This window comes from Zeus faber (genome assembly GCF_960531495.2).
Source record: "Zeus faber genome assembly, chromosome: 7".
Classification (NCBI taxonomy): domain Eukaryota; kingdom Metazoa; phylum Chordata; class Actinopteri; order Zeiformes; family Zeidae; genus Zeus; species Zeus faber.
Genome location: NC_137203.1, coordinates 4,413,026 through 4,431,570, shown reverse-complemented (window position 1 = coordinate 4,431,570; position 18,545 = coordinate 4,413,026). Strand labels below are relative to the sequence as shown.

Here is an 18,545-nt window from a genome sequence, read left to right as displayed (position 1 = left end):
TTCCTGGATGCCTCGCGCCGCGGAGCAGCACGAGCGGCGGCAGCGCGAGCACAAAAAAAAAACAAAAACCCCGCTCGCGCGCCTTTTGACAGCTTCCCGCGACACGCGACGCGCGGAAACAAAGTTGCGTCCGTCGGAGCGACTGACGCGACGGGAACGAAACGGAAACATAAAGTCCAACCTGTTCAACGATAGTGTTGTGAGATGGGATTACGAAGTGGCCGGAGACGTTCCAGTGCCATGCATTCCCATATGGACGCCGCGCATTCGGACTGAAATGATCGACTAATTATTGGTCGCATATTGCACCAACTACATATTGACGTTGAGTGCCAACGAGTATACCTTTTAATACTAAACCCTTCCTTCATACTCAACCCTGCCGAATGCACACTAGAGCTTTTATACAGAACAGAGTAGGAACTTATCTTTAACTCAGTGACAATGCGGATTACTATATGATGTCATTTATATTGATTGAATCGACCAGCAGTGTCACGTATGAAACGTTTTCCCCATTTCGAATCATTTATGCATACTCACCTATTCCTCTGCCGTCGAAACTGTCGCGACGTCGAGCGCTCGCTGTTCCAAAATATGAAGTGCACTCCTTCCACCTAGTGTTGGGCTCATGAGGTTACATGCCAATGATCTGCCTTTCTATGGATTTCCAGTGACGCTTGTAGGTAATGGTTCCAGGTTGTTGTATTTCTTTTTGATATATATTTATTTGTCGTTGCACCTGTGCTATTCATTGAAGAACAACGAGCGAGGTCTTCCAGGGGAGCCTTACTCAAATCATGCGGAGAAACGAGGTGTTGGGGTTTGTGAATACATACGTGGCCAGGGGGCAAATCACAACCCTGTGTACCATGCTGCTGTGAAAACCTAAAAATAGATTCGAATTGACACTCGTGTTATCACAGGACTATGATGAATGTAGAACAGCAAAGGTAGTATTTCATCTAAGAAATTGTGATGTATTGTGATACACCATTTGGCCTTATTAGTTTTAAATTCATTGTCATGTGCTTAATATGTAGAATGTGTTATGTTAGGTAGTCAGGTTATGCTATCCAAATAAAAGAAAGAAAAAATAAAAGTAGTAGGATCAAAACAAGAAAAATGGTGAAGTTAAAGTGACCGTGTGATTGTGACTGGAGTAAAAGTGACAAAAATGACAAAATATCAAAAATATAAGTATGTTTTGACCTGTTATACTGAATAGACAGGCAATAAATAAGTAACAGTAATGCAGGATAAAGGGTGATTCAGTAAGAGTTTACAGAAAGTGCAGTGTAATGTAAACCTATGTGTAATGTAACATACTGTAAATATAAATAGTTTCTCAATTATAATGTCATATTTTATCCCCCAAAATAACTCCTCATTATAAACATATAAATAGGTATTGCAGGAAGCGTAAGAAAGGAAACTGACCTAGTGTATGCTGGGGATGTGTGGGCCATAATTATCAGTTCAGCAGTCAGATGGCCTGGGGAAACATGCTGGTTCTGCATCTGCCAGACGATGGCAGTGGCTGATTCCACCGACCTGGATGCAGGTCATATGGCAGGAGGCCATATCGGATATACAAGTCTTTTGACCTGAACACACGGTGGAACATTTATTTGCAGCTGAGACTGCAGTAAAGTTAAATAAATAAGTCAGTGATATGTTATCACTTGAGCCCTAGCCGATCCATCACAAGTCTTACGATCTTCCATTTTAATTGGCATACGTGTAAAATGCCAGTGATTGAGCAGGTGGTCATATAGAATGAAACATAGGAGCCTCAGGTGTAATTCCTAGATCCCCCCTGAGATCAGTAACGTCTCTTATCTTACATACAAAAGGCAAATAAAAAAAAAAGTAAATAAAATAAAAGTTTTCATTATTTTAAAGAATTATTAACACATGGTCTTTGTGTTTTACATTAAAGCACGGATGCACTGCGTCTGCTTCTGATAAACTTGGAGAGAAAGGTGTTCATAACAGCGACAGTGACTTTGATGCCTTCAATCTTGTCCGATGCAAATACACAATGGCCAACTTTAACTACTATAACTGTGTTCTTTTTGCCATTATTTTTTATTTATTTATTTTTTGTTGTCTCCATTCATTCACTTTAAATCATCAATTACTGTAAATTGTTGATTCCCAAATGTATGTAAAGCACTTTGAGCTGCAAATGTATTAAAGACTGAAAAATGCTGTACAAATAAAATGTATATTCTTTTTATTATTTCACAGTTGTAGGTCCATCCTGAATTTCTGCAGCATGATGTGTTGATTGCCGGCCCACTTGGTAACCTGGGTTACTTGACCTCCTCAAGCGGGCCAGAAAAAAGTAACTCCAGTGTTTCTATCCCACTGTGGATGAGGTGATGCAGCAAAAATAATCAAAGTTATGTCAACCTTACAGTCGAAATGCTAAACAATTAACAGCAGAATGCCATGGCGATTGGTTGGACGGAGAACTTTGTTGATAAATAGGATGCAATATGTATTCACTGGTTGGATTTGATGTCGTGCCTGACAGCATGTGCGTGCACTCCTCGGTTCCCCAGTGGAACATGTTGGTGACTGACGAAGTAACAACAACGTCGATTTTGGTCAAGCAACTGACCTAAAAAACAAAAAGAAACGCGACCAGACACGATAGGCGTGCGACACCAGTGCCTGCATACATATATAGGGAAATGTGCTTAAATATGTAGATATAATATGACAGTAAACACAATAATTACGAACGAATCGCATGCATTACATATTACACAAAACGTAGATTGAATCCACCGGAAAGTTTACCTCGAACCTCGGTGGCATCTCCGGTCTATACAGGCACATCGTCGGGCAGCTCTACTATCGGAGGGTCCTCGCGATTGTAGGCGCCGTAACAGGCAGCGAAACACAAATCGAATGTTGTTGTTTTGCGTTTGTTTACATTTTCACAAGCGGAACAAATGGCGTCGACGCTGCTTTCGCCCATGGTGGATTATTACAACGACGAAGAGGAGCTGGACAGCGTGGAGGACGACGACGATCGGAGCTTCAGGGGAAGGGACTCGGAAGAAGGTAAAACTGATTGAGTCCGGGGCCAGCGGCAGCGCGGCTCGGTCTATGTCCTGGGGATGGGTTAGATAGAACCGGTGGACCGGGGTTGTTGATGTTTAGCGATGGAATGCGGTTTAATTTTTTTTTTTACATTTTGCAATTTTTAATTGAACTCAATGTACCGTTGATCAACCCACACCACGTGCTCCCACTGTGTTTCCTAACTAGCCGCTGTGGCTACATGGAGCTAACACTACAGTGAAGCAAAATGCAACTAATATAATGAATCACAATAGATCCTCAACATGGAGAATCGCTCTTACAACTTCTGGGTTAGCTTTACTTATTATCGTTTTTTCTCTCTACTTTCGTATACACACTATACATTAGTCTACAGCTATACATTAGTATACAACTAAACATTAGTTTATAAACTATATATAGTAGTATACGGACTAGTCACTATACTGACTTTCCACTAGTGTATAGTCTTACACTAGTATTCAGACTAAACATGTATATTCTATATACTGACTATAACTCACAGTAAAGCCCGTTTTAGCATTGATTTACCGCCGAATCGAGGCTACATTTTAGAGCCTCTGTGTGTTTTCTTCTGGTGTTCGTAACTAAAGTAAACCACCCAGCGGCAGCACGCTGAGCCGCTCGGCCTGCTGACAGCGTAGCGTTAGCCAGGAGCACTGACAGCTCCCAGAGCCCGGCTCCGCAGCGCTGCCCTGCCCGGAAGGAAGCGAGGAAAGGCCGGAGAGAAGGACAGCTAAGGGATGACAGGACTACGAGGTTTCCACGAACGTCGGCTGCCTGTGCTTTCTTGCGGTGGCGGCGTCGCTCGTACCGTATTATCGGTATCGTACGCCGGTGTTCGTCAGCGTTTCGCTGCGGCCGGGGCGCTAACTCAAGCTAGCACGTTAATGCTAATAATGATGCAAGACGCGCGAACGATTCGATCGACGCGAACGCCCTCCGGCAAAAGAGTCGTTCGCTCGTTTCTTACGTGACTCGGTAGCCACAGCCGGAGACGGAGGCGTTCAACGAGACGAGCCCCGACCCGCGGGCGAAAAGAGCAACGATTCCAAACAACGTCCATGAGTTCTGACTCGCAAACGGGGAGGGAAAAAATACGGAGGACTATTATTGATGCGGGGAAGGAAGACATCTGGCACGACCGTGTTAAACGGGACTGGTTCACACTTGACGTCCCGCCGCAATAAATTGTTACGACGTAATTCAGTTATTCTGAGGGGGATTCCGTTCAACGCGCCAGCGCCAACAGACTCTTCTGACTCCCGTCCGCCGGTAACCGTCCTCCTTCGCTCACTGTGCGTTATGGAACCGGCGGAGGAAGAGTCGGAACATCGAACGACTCTTTTTTTTTTTTTTTTTTTTTTCTCCCTTCCGAATGACTCGTCGAGAACCGAGTCTCACGAAAGAGTCGAACCGTGCATCACTAGTTGGATCAGCCGACCTGAAAGGACACTAAGTTAGACGGCGCTCTCCCCATTTAAAACCTCCACCATGCGGCAAATGCCTGACAACCAAGGTACCGATGCAGGCGACGACGGCCGCGCAAAGGCACGAAAGCGGCTCGGGGGTTTTTCACCGCGATCTCCCGCTAGTCCCACCGGTGCCACGCACGGTGTTTGATCCGCTGTCCGGGCGCCTTCCCTCGGCTCCGCTCCTCTCCTCTGCAGGGAGCTGCGGTGCTGCCGAGGGCCCTGCACCAAGTGTGGAGCTGGGAGATCCCACCGCTTTATGCTTTATATTTAATACTCTATAATCCAAATATACACGGTATAGTTCTCGAGCTGTGTTAGTTATTGTTTTTATTTTGTGTGGATATATTTTGTGAACTTAGTGCATCTAATCTTCCTTCTGTGCTTGTCACTGAGCTGCTGTAACGTCCGAATCCCCCTCCCCCAGGGGATTAATAAAGTGCAATCTCATCTTATCATGGTGTCCGATTACACTTTACTTTGGACTTATTCTCTGCGTTGGTGTCACATCTACGTCTGTGTGTTTACATCTTGTTCCCAGACACCGAGGATGCCAGTGAAACAGACCTGGCCAAGCACGACGACGACGACTATGTGGAGATCAAGGAGCAGTGAGTGTTTTCACGGAGGACATTTTAGTTATAAAGATAGATATATCATGTGCCTTCAAAACATTTTAACCAGGCTGATTATTTGCAAGCGGAAGGCAGCAGCACCAGGGGGGGATGTTGTCACATATCTTTTTGTTTTTCGCAGGATGTACCAGGATAAATTGGCCTCACTGAAAAGACAGCTAACGCAATTGCAAGAAGGTAATCATTCAAGAGTATTTCCGTTCTTAGTAGAGTCGTGCAGTGGTTCTCAATTGGATGCTTAGAGAAATGTTGTACTTGTGTCATAAAGTGATTCCGAATGAATGTGTTACGACCATATCCTTGCAAGTCGAAATATTCCATTAGAATGGCAAAACTGCTGGACATAGCAACAATAACCATGGACGCAGGAAGCCTGACTGGTGAGGTTAGGTGGGGGCAATACAAAAAACCCTGAAATATCTCAAGAGTATCGTTGTTCAATGGAAAAGTAGTTTGGCTTAAAACGTGTTCTGCAAAGTGTGGCTAAAGGTTAACTGGACACAAACAAAAAAATGACTGCATTCATTGTATCGAGGGGGGTACGCGTCTTAAAAATCTTACGAGAGAGTTTACACACAACCAAATATATTGAGAACCACTGAAGTAGTGTATGAATGATTTTATTGTATATACATATATTGCAGCACTTTATTGTTGATAAGGGCTTTTCTCTTTTGTTTTTGGTTCTATGGTCTTCATTGTGTTTATCTATCTCCTGTGCAGGACTTGTGCTCTTCTCCGGTCCTATTATTATATTGTTAAAAAAACAGAAGAGCATTCAACATAATCATGTTTGTTTGCTGAATCAGTGCTGTTTCTTGACTGCTGCATTGGCCCTTTCAAGCCAGCAGACTCAGCATCCATTAGCCGGTTGTTTAGATTGAGTGTAGAAAAGCAAACTGTGAGATGTATAAATCTAAATGCAGGCTGAGGTTCTGTGTAGCCTTGATGAGTTTAAGCCCGGTGGTTGCCGAGTGCTTCAGTTGTGGCATGCTTGAATCCGCTGGTTGGTCTTCGAGAGTGGTTGTCGACAGAGTTTAATGAAACCTTGTGACTAGATGGTCAAAGGTGCAGTTTAGTAACCCTCATGATATATCTTAACTGCCACCCACTAATTTATTTTGTGTAAATGAAGGTATCTATAACAACTTGGCTGCAAACAGACAAAGCCCTGGTGGCTATGAACAGAAAATAATTTGGAGATTGCTGATAATACCATCAGAACTTGGTTGCCGTGTCAGTGAAAAATAAAACCAAATCAAAAATAGATATGAGTTATTTTCTGTGTGTGTGTGTGTGTGTGTGTGTGTGTGTGTGTGTGTGTGTGTGTGTGTGTGTGTGTGTGTGCGCGCGCGCACACATCTCAAATATATATACTGTATGTACACACACACACACACACGTGGACAAATTTGTTGGTACCCTTTGACAAAAAAAGAAGAACCCACAATCTTCTCTGAAAAAACTTGAAACTCACAAAACAAATTGGCGTCCATCATTGTTTATTCCATATTGAATAGAAATCAGGCTTTTGATTTTTGATTCATCTGAATATTTTACATAATCAGTCAAATGAAAATGCCCTGGACAAAAATGATGGGACCCTTAACCTTATATCTTGTTGCACAACCTGTAGAGGGAACCACTGTAATCAAGCAATATCTGTAGCTCTCAATGAGACTTGTGCACCTGTCAACAGGTAGTTTGGCCCACTCTTCCTGAGCAAACTGCTTCAGCTGTCTCAGGTTTGATGGGTGCCTTCTCCAGGCTGCATGTTTCAGCTCTTTCCACAGATGTTCCATAGGATTCAGATCAGGACTCGTAGAAGGCCACTTCAGAATAGTTCAATGTTTTGTTCTTATCCTTTCCTGGTGCTTTTAGCTGTGTGCTTTGGGTCATTATCCTGTTGGAGGACCCATGACCTGCGACTGAGACAGAGCTTTCTGACACTGGGTAGTACGTTTCGCTCCAGAATGCCTTGATAGTCTTGAGATTTCATTGTGCCCTGCACAGATTCAAGGCACCCTGTGCCAGGCGCAGCAAAGCAGCCCTAAAACATAACTGAGCCTCCTCCATGTTTCACAGTAGGTATGGTGTTTTTTTCTTTGGAAGCTTCATTTTTTTCGTCTATGAACATAGAGCTGATGTGACTTGCCGAAAAGCTCCAGTTTAGGCTCATCTGCCCAAAGGACATTCTCCCAGAAGCATTGTGGTTTGTCAATATGCATTTTAGCAAATTCAGTCCGTTTTTCTTTCAAAAGTGGAGTCCACCTGCGTCTTCCTCCATGGAGCCCACTGTCACTCAGAAAGCGACGGATGGTGCGATCAGACACTGATGTAGCTTGACCTTAGAGTTCAGCTGGTACCTCTTTGGAAGTTTGTCCTTGGCTCTTTTTCTACCATTCGCACTATCCTTCTGTTCAATCTGGGGTCGATTTTCCTCTAGGTTGGCTACAGTCCCATGAACCCTAAACTTCTTAATAATATTTGCAACTGTAGTCACAGGAACATCAAGCTGCTTGGAGATGCTCTTATATCCTTTACCTTTAACATGCTTGTCTACAATGTTCTTTCTGATCTCCTCAGACAACTCTCTCCTTCGCTTTCTCTGGTCCATGTTCAGTGTGGTGCACACGATGATACATAACAGCAGAGTGACTACTTTTCTCCATTTAAATAGGCCGAATGACTGATTATAAGACTGAAGACATGCAATGTCAATTGAAGAAAACAGTTAGTTTGAAATATCACTATAATCTGATTATTTATAATCCTTTCTAAGGGTTACCAACAAATCTGTCCAGGCCATTTTAGAATATAATTGATCTGTGTGTGTGTGTGTGTGTGTGTGTGTGTGTGTGTGTGTGTGTGTGTGTGTGTGTGTGTGTGTGTGTGTGTGTGTGTGTGTGTGTGTGTGTGTGTGTGTGTGTGTGTGTGTGTGTACTGTATATATGGATATGGGGGGGGGGGGGGTCATGAAAGTAATGGCAACACCAAGCAATATATTAATATCACAGACCTAATAAGAAGTAGGACCAAACTTTGCCTTCAGAACATGAAGTGGGACACAGAGACTTCAGTTGGGTGTGCCGCCCAGGTATATTGACAGTCACCAAAGTGTATTTGACAACCCATTTTATCATTTTTTATTTAATCATTGTTATCAGAGAGAACAACGCAATGTTCGATCGATTAACTAGGGGACTCGTGTTCGACGTGGACACGGCTCTCTGGTTCAGGTGGATTAGAAAGTGCTTTTGAATCGGGTCGAGAGACAGCAGGAAGTGATGCTGCGTTCACTGGAACATGGAAAACTGTCATTCGTGCCGGGAGTGATGCTGCGTTCGCCGGAACTCGGAAAACGTTCATTGGTGTCAGGAGGGACAGTCTTTGCACCCTATTGTAAACCTGGTCTTATAAAATGGCCTCCTATAAGTTAATCTTATCACAGCCAAGGAGTTATTTATTGGTCGAAATGACCTCCACAATGTGGCTTTCTGTACCATTCGCGATCCCCTCTACCCCAATGTTTAACAGTTGGCGACAGACATTGTGGCTTGAAGAAAAGAGGGTGAGAGATGACTCATCAGGCCCTATTGCCTTTTCTGTTGCTCAGCGGTCCAGGTTCTGTGCTCCTTGCACCAGTTGCCTTCAATTCTGAACGCCGGCCCTACCATTACAGCTTTGTGACGCTCAAGAAATGTCGAGTTTTTGTTAGGACTGGATTTGTGGCATTTATAGATTATCATGTTAAGTATTGTCCGTACCTGTTGGCGAACTTTGACTGAGCCTCTGTTGATGCAGCTTGTCCATTGTTTGCCAGATGCTGTCGTGATTTTTGAGACTGTTCCCCTAACACCCCAAATAATCCTGCACTATTTGTGAGTGCCACAACTGCACTTTGGGTGCAGACTGTTGGGCCCCTTGGGTACGACGTTGCAGGCTATTGGTAAATAATATAATATCTTATTCCAGGCACACTGCAGGAGTATCAGAAGAGAATGAAAAAGCTTGACCAGCAGTACAAAGAGAGGCTCCGCAATGCAGGCAAGTTTTGTTTTGGAAACCCCAATGCCTTTCTCATACCTGACTACAACCTACACGGATGAGGTGTGTCAGTGCCACTTATGGTTCTAAACAGTCGTACTGTTCTCTGCCTCCACAGACCTGTTCCTCCATCTGGAGGTAAGCCCTCCTCGTCTTACTGACTGCTGCGATTTGACACGACTGATTTTAACCGTTCGTTTACCGCTGTGAACGTACCACACGTACCCCTGAGGACAAACCTTTCTCGTGCAGACGGAGCAGGTGGAGAGGAACTACATCAAGGAGAAGAAAGCAGCGGTGAAGGAGTTTGACGACAAGAAGGTGGAGCTCAAGGAAAACCTCATCGCAGAGCTGGAAGAGAAGAAAAAGATGATTGAAAACGAGAAGTTAACAATGGAGCTGACAGGCGGTAGGTCAACCAGGGCAACACGAGCCAGGGGGTGGGGGGCTGGCGTGATGGAATATATTTATTTTACCGGCGTTAAGAGTTTTTTTTATTAATTCTATTAAAGACATCCAGTGGACTTTTTTTTTATATTCCATGTTTCCCTTGTAAACTTCTATCTACTCACACAGCAGCCTCCATGCATTACGCAATATTTCAAGGTTTTTATTTTGATGCCAGTCCCGCTACAATCTCCCATTCTTTCACTGTGTTTTTCTAACACTAGATCTCTGTTTAAATTTAATACTTTTACGATATTCGTTAAATTACATTCATCGTAATGAGACCTGAAGTTTTCTGTGGCTTTTAATGCCAACGTTTGATACTGGAATAAATGAGCTAATTATGTATCAGCGAGTCACAAACTGTACTGTGAGAGTTAATGTGTCATGTCATTTTGTTTTTGTTCGAAGGAATTTATGTTTACAAATAGAAATGTTTACAAATAGAAATGTTTACAAATAGATTTTTTAGCTTGTTTTTCCGATACAGGTACTACTTACTTAACCACCTGTTTAACCAGCGTTCAAACTTAGGACCAGCTCTCTGACCAGTCTGTATTGTACACTGTGTACAATACCCAGCATCTCATCACATCACCCTTTATATACACCAGATACACTATATACACTATATATACCAGATACACCATATACACTATATATACTATATAAACCATCTACACTATTTAGATTATATACACTATATATACTATATATACCATCTACACTATATAGATTATATACACTATACCATATACACTATATATACTATATACATTATATATACTATAAACACTATATATACGCTATATATACCATATACACTATATATACTATATACATCATATATACTATAAACACTATATATACCATATATACTATATATACACTATATGCACACGATATACACTATATACACTGTACTGTATATACTATATACACAATGTACACTATATGTATATACTGTATACACTATATATACTATGTACATTGTATACACTGTACTGTATACACTATATACACGATATATACACTGAATACATCTCATCACTGTTCTTAGTCTCGTTCCACAGTCAGTCAGTATTCACTACACGAGCATTGGCATTGCCAAGCCCCCTTACTGTGAGATAACATTATATACCATATACTTTATACACTATATATACTTTATACACTATATATATTATATACACTTTAAACTCTATAAATACTATATACACTATGTATTCTTTATACACTATATATACTTAATACACTATATATACCAGCCACGCCCCCTTACCGTGAAATAACAGGGGTCCTGGTTTATGGACCTGGTCCTGGGAAGGTAAGTGGTGGTTCAGTGAGGAGTACTGTATTAAAGGGAAGGTGCTGCGTCTGTAGGACATTGATCTGGTCCCAGCCCGTCCCGTCACGCACATTCTCCTGTGGTGGGCGTGTGATGTAGATTCCATGGAGGTGAAACCCATCATGACCAGGAAGCTGAGGAGGAGACCCAACGACCCCGTCCCCATCCCGGACAAGCGGCGGAAACCCGCTCCAGATATCCTTTTATTTATCTCCTAAACGTACGCTGACGTGAATCTGACGTGTTGGGGGGGGCGGGGGTGTGAATTCTGTGTGGCGGTGTTGCCCTTTACTCTTCACACCCCAGTTGAATTATTTGCTCACGGACGAACAGATCATGGAGGACTTGAGAACGCTGAATAAGGTGAGCGTCCTCAGCCGTTTTGACGAGCGTTTGCTCCTTGGAGACGGTGGCGTCTCCGTCTTGACTTTGTTTGTTCACTGAAACACGTTCTCGCCACAGCTCAAGTCACCAAAGCGTCCTGGTGTGTCCATGCTCACGCCCAGCAGTGAGTGCCTTGTTTTTTTTCATCCGCACGTCAACCCGGTTCGTCTTATTTATTTTGTCCCCGTGCCGGGGACGTTTTAATACGGCCAAATATTTAATCTTTTTTTTTTTTTTTTTTATGCGCTCCTCACAGCCGTGTCGCCCTCGTCCCCGGAGCATCTCCCCACCACCCCCACAGAGAGCCCCTCCCAGCGCTTCGAGGCCCGAATCGAAGAGGGAAAACTCTACTACGACAAAAGATGGTTTGTTTGAGCTTTTGTTTCCGTTTCCTCTGTTTAAATCAGGTCCTTGAAAAACAACCGAAATCCTGCTCAATTCAGGTTGACAAGTACCAGGCCTTAAACGGCATTTAGTACGCTTCATTTTGAATTTAGGAGATCTTCATTTCAACATCAACATTTCATCTGGTTTTATGTATCCGTATATTTATTTTTTGTCCGAAGTTCTACTGCGTCAGCGTCAACTTTTCTGATAAAACCCTGATCCTAGTAATTACCTTCATACTTCATACCATAAAAACCTGTCCTAGATGAAGCCAGTTCACTTGGTACTCACCTTCATACTTGCATCTAGAGAGAAATGTAGAGAATCCTTGTACTTGGCTAAAGAAAGTTCTGTGGGAAAAAATAAAATAAAAAATACTGGTGAGATTTATCCCACTTTGCAATCTGTTCATGCAGTTCCTTAATACTTACAGCAAAACTTTATTCAAAAGAGACCCTTTGTCCAAAAATCAGCCTTAAAAAGGTGTTAAAGTATTCAACTTGAGTGTGATACCTGCGGACAGCCTGTTTAAGGTCACAAAACGCTCCGTCACCAGCAGGTGGCGCCAGAGTAATTCCAGTGGCTCCGCGTCGAAGCGCTTTGTGTGTTTGGGTCGTTCTCTTGGAAAGGCCTTCGGAAGACCTTTACGGCCCCTCCGAGGGCCGCGGCAGCCTTTGTTTTTAAAATGGGCCGTGAAAGGAAATATCACTTCGGAGCCGACGCTCTGAAGAGCAGAGTGTCTTTGCTGGAAGTCCACATAAAAATGTATAATCAGGGAACGATGACGAGTCATAAACGACGCCGGGCGAGGGGATCCGGTAATGGCCGCCGTCCCGACGAGGGCCCCGGGTGCGTGACGTGTGGTAGTACTGGCGTCGAGCTCGGAGACACATCCTGCTTTCGTGGGGGTCATTTGAAACGAGGACGTGTCTGCCAGGGTCTCCCGTTTGACTGCTTTTATCCCACGTAGCTGCACTGATCATGTCCAAAGAATATTTGACGAATGAAAACAGGAGTCGTCCTGGGCCGGAGCCTTTCAACCCGTTGAGGTGTTTCTGCTGTGTGGGATGTGACGCGCCTGCAGAGAGAAGGAGCCCCGCGTTAGAACCGCTGCGCGTTGGAGTCGGGTGTTTTGAAGCCCTCCGAGGTGGTCGGGGTGGGCGTGGGGGACTCGAACATGGGCGCCGCGCCTGCCGTCCACGGAGCTGCAACTCCTGCGCTGATTAGGCCACGGCCACGTTTCACGGGCCAGAATCTGGAAGCTGCAGCTCGTGCGTGTTCCGTCATGCCATGCCGCAGTTAAAGGCTTGGGATTTGTGTTCAACCCAGGCCCCTGGTCCTGTCATTCCTAACAACATGTTGGACATTAAATCTCCGTTTCAAAAATGGGAAGCCCACATTTATTTTATTTTTTTTTTTTTAAGCGTAATTTGAATTGAAGGAAACGACACAACTTCCTGTTTCTGGTCTGTTACGATAGCACGGGTGAAGCCAAAACAGTTGATTTGCGGAAATGCAAAAGAGTCTATGCACCTCGAGCAGCTGATGAAAAATTCACCCTCAAGCTTCCCATTTTGGAAAGACGATGGAAGGTTTTTATTTCAAGGGGTTAAGCGTTTGCCCCATCGAACTGTGTTTAAAGCGCAGTCAGAAGCTGCAGCCCAGCGCCTTGTATCCTAACTGTAATGTGTTCAGTGACGTGACGGCAATGGAGTGAGAAATGGCGAAACTATCAATGGGGGAAAAAAAAATCTGTGCACACTTTTTTTAACATTTCACTCATTGTAGTATGAGTGGAGGATGTCGGGGTATTCAGGATTACTTCCCAATAATAGTCATTCATTCTTTGTTAAACCTGTTGTTAATACATGTTTAACGACATCACAGCTGCCCGTTTCATTCCGTCTTGATCGCCTCCTCCAGTCGTCCTCGGTACAAAAATGGGATCATTTTGCGTCTGCAGGTACCACAAGAACCAAGCCATCTACCTGGAGTCCAAGGACAACACCAAGATCAGCTGTGTCATCTGCTCCGTCGGCACCAATGAGGTTTGCCGCCATTTTATTCATTTATTTCACGCTCCCCGTCGGATCAGATTAAACGTGGACAGCGTCCGCGGGGAAATGAGCTCATTTTGGAACGGTAGCTGTGATACGACAAGAAAAGCACTTTTGGTTTGTAGTTCATTGGAATCTTATGGGTTTTTTTTTTTTTTTTGGCGATAAAACAAATAAACAGTGTAATGCAGATTAAAAAATAACAATAATGATTTCCACGTGTCTAGATTTGGGTGAGAAAGACGAGCGACAGCACGAAGATGAGGATCTACCTGGGCCAGCTGCAGAGAGGAGCCTTTGTCATTCGACGGCGCTCCGCTGCGTGAAACAACCCGTCCTCCGTCCGTCCCTGCGCCTCCCGCTCAACCGGCTTCAACAAGCGGCCATCAGGTATCATTCGCCATCAGGACTCCCACATCCGATCCGAAAATTTCAGACTCTTTGTTGTGTTTTGGACGTTAGTTTTTATTTTCTATTTTGGGGGATTGGGGGGGGTTGGGTACTTGTTTTTTTCGGAAGATTTATTTTTTATTATTTTATTGTCATTTATTGCGTTTGTCTCCACGTATGAAAGATCTGGTTTCATTGAAATGTATTTGTACATGAAAGATTTAAGTTGGCTGTATTTGTTTTTCTTCTGTATATTAAATGTTTTTTGCATTTACACTTTCTCTCGCTCCTTTTTGCCACTAAATCCCACATTTATCTTCCTGCTCTTGTTCACATTCATTTCTCAGCAGAAGCAACGTTTGAGCCTGGACGCACAAGGCGTCCTCCCTGTTTCTGTGCGTCGGGGCCTCACGTTCTAAAGGAGCGTTTTATCTGCGGCGTGCACATTGAAGGAGCCGTGAGGGTGGCGTTCTTTAACTACCCTCTTTACCGCCACCTTTGTTCCAATAAATGATGGGATGCCGCTTGAACTCTGAGCTCCACGGCGACGCTATAAAAACTGAAAGACTGTTTGGTGTGAATGGTCCAGGCGTGAAGTCCCCGGCTAATTCCAAGGGAGATGTAAAATGTATCAACTTTAGCAAAATGCAGGCTCCAAGTTCTCTTTGATTTCATGTCAGTACACATGGACGTCTGTGGCCAACAAACAGGTAAAGGTGAAGTGATGGACGACGTTTCATATCATGGTACGTTTTGAATTGAAACTACACAATCACAATCAGAAGCAGAGTTTATGTCAGGTTTGCTGGATTGATTTGCATTGTATTCCTGGACGTGTCAGGTTACATAACATTGTGAGTTTCATAATCTGGAGTCAAGTGTGAAAAGTTCAGATGTGTGGAGGTGTTTTTTCAGGCCAACTCCAGCTGGTGTTCAGGGTTCAGAATTTGCGGCGTGTAGAATATTTCTAAAAACATTTACTTCATAACCGGTGTAATGGCTTGTAACGCTGAGTGTTTTTAATCAATATGCTTTGGGAATTTCTATTACATTTTTTTTTTGTTTTTTTTGTGACATTCAGTTTTTTTTAATGACATCACAGGCAGCCACAGTCCCCACTGAGCTGCTCTCTATGGATGTTCATACACATATGACTATGAAATGATATTTTGCAGGAGGAAACTGGCTCGATGGGGACGCCCACACAAACCTCAAAGGTCAATAGAGATTTGCTATAATTAAACGGGTTATTTAATGGGATATTTCAGAATATTTTTATAGAGTTGTCAAATTGCAACAAGTATTTTTGAAAGCGCATTTTAATTGCATTTTTAAAAGGTTTTTTTTTTTTTCATTTGAATCACAAATTCGAATCGAAGTAGTTTAAAAATCGAATTTAAAAAAAAGGAAAATAATAATGACAAATATTTCCACCACAAATGACCTATTCTGCACCATATCTGAATCTACTTCCAAGCACTGAAGAACTTATGCAAATCCACTGTGGGCAGGCATGAGCGTCATGGGATGCACAAATGTGTCTTCACAAGCCTTCACCCTTTCAGCGTCAAACTGTCAGCGATCACTGGATCTTTCCACCGCAATCCATTGAAATGAAACCGTCTCCATATGCCGAGATTAAACGCAGGAGCACCGACCCCCTCCCCAGCCCATTCAGGCCCCTCTTGCGTGACCGCCTCCAACCATCCTTCCTTCCTCCTGCTCCTGTAAACAGTCACATGGTTTGGGGTTCGGCCTCCGTCAGCCAGCCGTGTGCATCACAGCTTGACTTCTCTTTTTACCGGCTGCCGTGTGTCCCGTCAGTTTGAACCGTACGGAAGGTTACACTCAACGCTACCGTTTTATCACAATGTACAAAACGCAATACGGAAGAGGATGGGGGGCCATACGAAGGAATTGTTGCCTTTTAATCTGAGATAACAGTCAGAATTATTAAATCAGAATTCAGAGGGGGGGGGGGGAGGCCGAATTTGTGACTCTAATCCCAGAAATGATCTGATTTGTCCCTCTGTCCTGCTGGCTGCTGCTTGGTCAAAGCAGTCGACGCAAATTGCAATCATGAGATTTCCACAGTATAATGCCTGGATCGCCATCTGGCGAGAGCCTTTTGGTGAGAAATGGATTCTTAATTGAAGCGTGTCGATTTTAATTGATCCAGGATCAATAGCTCATTTTATAGTTTTCACCAATATGTTGCCGGGAAGTAACAGCGGTGTGGCTTGTGGTCTATTTCTTGACTGATCACTTCACAAGTCTTGAGTGGGTTTTCACACCTGTGGAGAGTCCTCACACTGAAGTTGAATTACTCTCCCTCTCTGTCAAATGAGGACGGGCGTGTCACACGTCCTGAAACGATGCGTAAGGAGCCGGTTTCACTGCCGTCAAGCACCTTTCCAGTCAATCATCAACGTCTCCTCATTCTACCCGACCACAACAGGCGTTGACGTGTGCGATATATGGTGTTTGGTGCGTTCGCTGTGTTAATTTGGGTGTGTGTATCATCGCTTACGCATCAAACGCGTTCAAAGGTTTCCTGTTAAAAAATGTATTGGTATTGTGCAAAATCCTCCCGCTACCTGAATTAAAAGTCATGTGGGTTCACCCACGTCTTCACCCCAACACGTCACTCTCTCTTTCTCCATCGTTTTTTTCTTCTGATCATTTGGGTTTGTTTTGTCTCTTTTCTCGGTCATATGCCCAGACAGGTGGCGAGGGTGTGTTTTCATCTGAGGCCCCGTTGGCTTTTGTGAATGTTCATATACTGTATATCAACAGTTGACCGAGCACGACGAGCCGCGCTGGTTCATCGCATTCACCGCAGCTGATTTTCACTTCCTGCTCATGCTCCTTCTTTGCATCCTCGTCGGGAAGCGTCTCGGTACATATTATATGTGGGATTTTTTTATTTTAATTTTTTTTTTATGCGAAATAATCTCAGGGATACTTTTTAGAGGGTAGAAACACTTGTGTTGCAGGCGGTGGTGATAAATCTCTTTTTTTTTAACACACCATTTAGGCCTACGGTATGATCCGCAGGATTGGGGGGGGGGGGACACTGCATGCACGGTGCACAGAACAAGAGAGCGCTCCCGCCCTCCACCAGTGGGAAGCTCGACGGCGTCTCAGCTGCACTCAGCGCTCGTGGAGGCTCGTCCCGCCGGAGCTGTTTGCTCTGTTACGGTGGTTATTGCTTGTGTGCATAAGCAGTCACCCAGGGCATCAATAAAGTCCTGCGCCGTCTCCCACCAGCCCCCACCCCAGCACCGCCCCCCCCCCCGCTTTCATCTGTGCCTCTAAACGGAGCATTTGCTTCGGAGGGCTTGGAGCGTCGTCATCGTCATGGCTCGCGGCGGAAAGTCGACTCCGTTGCTATCTGGTGGAGGCGCTGGGATCCACTCTCGAATTTGCCGCGGGTGGATTTGAAGGTGGAGGGTTGACGTCGCCCCCGGACCCATGTGTGCATGAGAATGTTGTTCTCTCGCTGTTCATCGCAAAAATGGATTCCGTTTCTCGTTTGCCTGTTTTTTTTTTTTTTTTTTCAAGTAGGGATCATTGCAAACTTATTGAACTATTTGGCGTAACTGATCGCTTTGAATAATTACTGCACTGGCAGTTCAGCTCAAAAGCCTGTTTAAAACGTAGGTATTAAAGACGTACTGTGAACTAGAACGTCTTTGGAGCTGTAAACTGAAATATGTGACTCATTAATCCTCGTCATAATATGAATGTTTCGTTACAAGCGGCATTACACATAGCACATGTGACTTAGCGCCATCCACTAGTTCAAATACACATGGCGCCTGCAGGGTGGATGCTGACGTAGACGAGTTCTTTCAGTAGTTATGTGTCACGAGCTGGGAAAAAGAAGGGCAGTCCAATCCCCACCCACCGCCCTGCAGGGACGGGGAAACCACGTCCATTTTCATCCACCCCCACCCACCGTCCATTTGACACCAAGCCAAATTCTTTATTCATGGAAACTTACTTGGCAATAAAGACTATTCTGATTCTGACATCTAACTTTAAAGCTAACTTCTAATCAATCCAATCTAATCGAACTATGAAGGGAATCTCTGTCTGTCTGTTGGCATGTCCTCCGATTATCTCGACAACTGCTCATCCGATCTACTTCACTCTTCGTAGGTGTATCGCCGGGGAGTCAAGGACGTGCGGTGTGGAATTTGGTGCAATTTGGACACACGACACGTTTCATATTAATAAACAACACATGACCGCTCAGCTCTGTGCAGCGGGCGGG

General features: G+C 44.1%; 1 protein-coding gene across 1 annotated transcript; it reads left to right on the top strand.

Annotated features, from left to right (window-relative positions):
- The first annotated feature begins 2,906 nt into the window (after positions 1-2,906).
- Positions 2,907-14,474, top strand: suds3 (SDS3 homolog, SIN3A corepressor complex component). The gene is made up of 12 exons (XM_080003166.1): positions 2,907-3,078; positions 5,113-5,182; positions 5,328-5,383; positions 9,182-9,253; positions 9,372-9,391; positions 9,506-9,662; positions 11,148-11,243; positions 11,350-11,411; positions 11,511-11,556; positions 11,689-11,797; positions 13,783-13,867; positions 14,104-14,474. Exons 1-12 carry the CDS (start codon positions 2,967-2,969, stop codon positions 14,200-14,202), a joined length of 984 nt encoding a protein of 327 aa, XP_079859292.1. The 5' UTR covers positions 2,907-2,966; the 3' UTR covers positions 14,203-14,474.
- Positions 14,475-18,545: the final 4,071 nt, after the last annotated feature.

What these genes read in the sequence shown, in the direction of transcription:
- suds3 (XM_080003166.1), top strand. Translation starts at nt 2,967, where the DNA reads ATGGCGTCGACGCTGCTTTCGCCCATGGTGGATTATTACAACGACGAA. An exon ending in AGAGAGGCTCCGCAATGCAG is followed by an intron (nt 9,254 to 9,371) that starts GCAAGTTTTGTT and finishes CTGCCTCCACAG; the next exon opens with ACCTGTTCCTCCATCTGGAG. An exon ending in GCTCCGTCGGCACCAATGAG is followed by an intron (nt 13,868 to 14,103) that starts GTTTGCCGCCAT and finishes CCACGTGTCTAG; the next exon opens with ATTTGGGTGAGAAAGACGAG.